This window comes from Telopea speciosissima, chromosome 10 (genome assembly GCF_018873765.1).
Source record: "Telopea speciosissima isolate NSW1024214 ecotype Mountain lineage chromosome 10, Tspe_v1, whole genome shotgun sequence".
Taxonomy (NCBI): domain Eukaryota; kingdom Viridiplantae; phylum Streptophyta; class Magnoliopsida; order Proteales; family Proteaceae; genus Telopea; species Telopea speciosissima.
The window spans coordinates 42,375,538-42,380,558 of NC_057925.1; the positions used below are offsets into that span (position 1 = coordinate 42,375,538).

At 38.2% G+C, this 5,021-nt stretch overlaps 1 protein-coding gene across 1 annotated transcript; it reads right to left on the reverse strand.

Annotated features, from left to right (window-relative positions):
* Positions 1 to 1,817: 1,817 nt before the first annotated feature.
* LOC122643584 lies at positions 1,818 to 3,781 on the reverse strand. Its single transcript, XM_043837198.1, has 4 exons — positions 3,134 to 3,781; positions 3,031 to 3,049; positions 2,094 to 2,926; positions 1,818 to 1,994 (listed from the first exon to the last, which is right to left on the reverse strand). The coding sequence occupies exons 1-4, from the start codon at positions 3,779 to 3,781 to the stop codon at positions 1,818 to 1,820; spliced, it is 1,677 nt and encodes a 558-aa protein (XP_043693133.1).
* Positions 3,782 to 5,021: the final 1,240 nt, after the last annotated feature.

The following is a 5,021-nucleotide window of genomic DNA, read 5'->3' on the forward strand; positions in this document are numbered from 1 at the left end:
AAACCACCCCCCTTAGTTTTAATATTTCAAAAAACACCCTAATGACTCACGGTGTTAGTAAACTGTTAGTTTCGTAAGTAAAAAGACTATTGTACCCTTTTAATTGAGTATTTGAAATCCCCATTTTACCCTTAGTCTACTTCTTCTCTTCAAAACCCCCCAAAAAAGAGTTAGGGTTTTGAGGAGAGTTGCAGGTTCGGCGGTTTGAAGAGGACAACCCAAGCACGGTGGAGTTCCTCTGGCCCTAGCACCCTCCGACGAAGGTAAGTTCAGGTGAACTTACCCAAATCCTCTCTCTCTCTCTCTCTCTCTCTCTCTCTTCTTATTACTTCTGAGCATCCCAATCGGCCATGTCCGAATGCATTAGATGCAATAAACATACTGCTATGTTTTCCATAATCCCAAATGGCCATGTCCGAATGCATTTTAGGGCTTAACCATATTATTGTGTTTTCCATAATCCCAATCGGCCATGCCCAAATGCATTAGATGCATTATGCTATGTTTTCCCAAATCCCAAATGGCCATGTCCGAATGGTCTTAATGTCAATGGCTTAACCATATTACTGTGTTTTCCATAATCCCAATCGGCCATGCCCAAATGCATTAGATGCATTATGCTGTGTTTTCCCAAATCCCAATTGGCCATGTCCGAATGGTCTTTATGTCAATTTTTCATGTGAGCCTTTTGAAATTTAGCTTATTGAAGACAGAACTAATGTAGGAGCAGAGCATGTATTCATACTAAATAGAATTTTCTAAATATGGTTTCAAAGAGTAGTCTGGCTGATCAAACTGAGTTATCCAGAAACAATCACTTGCTAGTTTCGCTGATCAAACAAGTTTGTTCTTGCAGGTAAAAATGATGTCAACATCGAGTGTGAATGAGAGCAACCAAGGTTCAACATTGTATTTGAACATACAATGTAGATGTCAACGAAGGGCATTAGTGAGGATACCAGAGTCTGCACAAAATAAGAACAAGTTGTACTACTGCTGCAAAGATGCACCTAATGGATGTGGATTCTTCAAATGGTGTGACGCAATAAATGGACCACCACCACCACCACCAGTATTGGCCACACCTAGAGACCATCCACATGAGGTTGTAGGTGAAAGAAGTCTAAAAGATAGACAGAGTGGGGAAGAGATGCGTGGTGTGAAGGAAGGATTGAAGGAATTGGAGAACTCTATTGGAATACTGAAGCTTGTAGTAACAGCTTTGGTTGTGTTGGTCTTTGTGCTATTTGTTAACAAATAGAGTTAGGAAAGCAAGTTTGTGGTGTCTTTGTACCGTTGTTTGTTGTTTAAACTGACAAAATTAAGTTGTAAGGTTTGTACTTTTAATTTGAATGTGACTAAAATGTTGTACTATTGAAATGGTTTTAATTCTTTTAGATTGCGTATATGAACATTTATTTTCAAACGGACAGCATTTCGGCATATATATGACTATAGTACAAACCTGTATAGAGTATCTAATTCCACATGAATATTCTAAGTGTTCAAATGGACAGCATTTACTCATGTGTAAGACAATATTATAGACCTGTATTATACTACCATCATCAACCACATTAATTACCATCAACACAATACAAATTACTTGTTCAAATTCAAACCCATCATGCCTCAACATCTACACAAATAATAGAGTCATAATTCAAACCATTGGTCCTATAAACATCCACACAAATATTACTTGTCATAATTCAAACCCATCAAATACATTCATTGTTTCAAATCCTAAACACCCTCTCAACACCCTCTCAATACCCTCTGAATTCCTAACCAGCTACATCTCTGCACCCATCTCCTCAGCTGCCCATCTTTCTAGCTGTTGCCCTTTGTTCATTCCTGCGTGCATGCTTCTTAGTCAATTTGGCCACAGTCCTTTCCTGTATACTCTCTTGTGACATAGCTTTAGATGTCTGTGACCTGGTAATTCTTTGAGAGTTGTAGGTACTATCTTGGCTTTCATTTACCTTCTTTCTCTACATATGCAAGACATACAACATAAGAAAGAGAGAGTAAGTAATGCATTTCCATGAAACAGTTAAGAAATTACTGAATTAGGCATATAGGTTATATACCTTCATACCACCTCCCTGACTGGTAGAAGTTCCAGTGCCCTTGACTAGAGCTAACTGGCATTTCCTCTTGTTGTGACCTGATTGCTTGCAGTTGCTGCATATCATAGGCTTTGATCTCATATTGGTCACCTCATCACCATCCTTCTTCCTAGTTGTATGTGGTCTTCCTGGTCTCTTCTTAAGAATTGGAGGTTGTACTAGCTTGGTAGGATCAGTTGGTTTCAATTTAGATAGATCAAGAAGTGGCTGGATCATCCCACTATATACATCCATATATGTCTTCACACTGTAGAATGCATGACAATATTGTTCTATTTTTCCATTCAAGAAAGTGATAGCTGTTGTTGCATGTTTACATGGCAGCCCAGTAGAATTCCATATTCTACAGGTACAAGTGTGAGCTACCAAATTAACCACAAACCGACCTTGAAACATATCTTGCACCTCAAAGGTATGTGGACTAGATGGATGAACAATGCATTCCCTTGCCTTTTGTTGCACCATGTCCAACTTTCTCTTCAGATTTGTTGTGACTATACCATTTATGTCATAACCACAGCCTTTCTCATACATTCTATACAATCTCTTCATCATCTTCACTCCTAGTTGGTCAACTAAGGTAAGAATAGACATATGCCTTAAGTCTGCTATCCATTGGTTGAAAGATTCAGACAAGTTATTAGTGACATGGTCACTCTTTGCTCTATCATCAAATGCATGCATTGCCCACATGCTTAAGGGATTCTTAATCAACCACTGATAGGCTTCATTGTTAAGCTCTCTAATCAAATTCATCTCTCTCTCAAACTGGATGGCAGTATAGGCTCTTGATGCTGACAAAAAATACTGCTTCAAAACTGGACCAGGAAAAAGTTTTCTGAATTTTGATATAGATGTTTGCTGCAACATCTCTGATAAGCATATGGGAAGATCATACCAATTGCATCAGATAGTCCCTACACAACATAATCAAATTGTCAATATTACCAAAATATAAATGCTTGTTGACAAATAAACGACATATACAAATAATAGAGTACCTTCTGTTTGTCTGACATGAAAGTCAGAGATTGATCATGACTAGCATTTCCAAGTCCCTCATGTAAACATTCAAGGAAAAAGAGCCAACTGTCTTTGCATTCTACTTCTACTATTCCAAATGCAATGGGGAACAAGGCATTATTCCCATAAACAGATATGGCTGACAGTAGCACACCGCCATACTTTCCCTTGAGATGACATCCATCAATACCAATGAATGGTCTGCATCCCTTCTTGAAACCTTCAGTGCATGCATGAAATGATACAAACAACCTTTTAAACACTAGAGGTTGTGACATGTCTTGCCTATCATTATAACGTAGCATGACTATACTACCAGGCATGTTCTTCAAGACCAAATCAGCATACTCAGGTAACAGTGCATATGACTGTGCAAAGTTACCTTGATTAATTTCTACAGCAATGTTGCGTGCCCTGTACATCTTCATATAAGAGACTTGAATTCCTGTTGAACCCAAAACTGCCTTAATTGTCTTCACATTTATGTTTGGATCAGTCTTAACCTGATTTGCAAATTTTCGTGCTATCCATTTTGATGTAACACTCTTGTGTTCTGTTCTCTTGATGCATGTATGTGTTGGAATATAAGACTTTATCATAAAAGTCTTGTCAGCAGTGTTGGTCATTGAAACACGGGAAGCATACACTCTCCAAGTACATCCAATTGCTTTACATACAACACTGACTTTATAGCTTTCATTTTTCACAACAACCTCTCAAATCCCTCTTGAATCACAAAGTTCTGTAGGACAGATCTGAAGTGATACACATCTTTAAAAATTTGTCATTTTTCCAAAGTTACTCTCCTAGAGTCATTAGAAACAGCATCTTCAAATTCACTGGGAAATATATCATCAAAACTCTTCTCACTATTTCTATCACTCTTGTTTTCAAGATCAACTGCATCATCTTCACTATTATCCATTTCAGTTTCATCATCACTTGGCTTATCATCATCACCACTTTGGTTTCTCCAATCTTCATCACTACTGGATGGACCTGAGGATGGACCTGAACTATGCACAGGTTCCTCTGATTGTGCAACACTCCGGCTAACTGCTCTCAAATCATTAGGAGTTGATCTCAATCTACTACTACTTGCCCGTTGCACATCAGAAGTCTTCTTCCAACCCTTAGTGATGGCTAAACCTGTACTTGTAGCTTTTCCACTGAAGACTATAACATTGGCATTGACACTAGCTTTACCTCTACTAGATGCAATAGCACTTCCAGTAGATCCACTACCACTGCTATTAGCACTAGTGGATACCCGACAAACAGCACCACCCCTTCTAGCACTCTGCTTTGGCCTTCTTGGTACAACTCTAGTTTGACTCCTCTCAAGCCGTGTACCATCAACTGTGTCCTCAACTAAATTTTCTCTATAAACAATCCCATTAGGGAAGTTGTTGACTGTATACTTGTCCATTGGACCAGGGCTAGTTTCAAGATCATATACATACAAATTTATACCATCCCTCCCAGTCAACTCAAACAATTCATACATAGCACAGTCATCTGTCACCACTTTGACCACTCCATCAGGCATTTCACATCTGACTTTGAAGGTTACATTATAGCCTACAGGTACATGGTTAATGACTGAATTATAGATGTCAAAAATCATGTCCAAGTACCCATACATGTCTAGGTCAACATATTTTCTGAACACTTTATTCTCCCAATGAAATACAATAGCACACCTTACATTCATGATTTGAGAGCAGCTGAAAAAGGTCATAATGATACAAGAAATTAATATACATAAGCTCTTTTTCCATATCATAAGCTTAGACATAATCAAACTCATGAGATATTGGGCAAGAGATTATTAGACATGAAAAGCAACTATAAGGTTTCAATTAC

What these genes read in the sequence shown, in the direction of transcription:
- LOC122643584 (XM_043837198.1), bottom strand. Translation starts at nt 3,781, where the DNA reads ATGACCAACACTGCTGACAAGACTTTTATGATAAAGTCTTATATTCCA. An exon ending in GTCAGGGAGGTGGTATGAAG is followed by an intron (nt 1,995 to 2,093) that starts GTATATAACCTA and finishes TTGCATATGTAG; the next exon opens with AGAAAGAAGGTAAATGAAAG.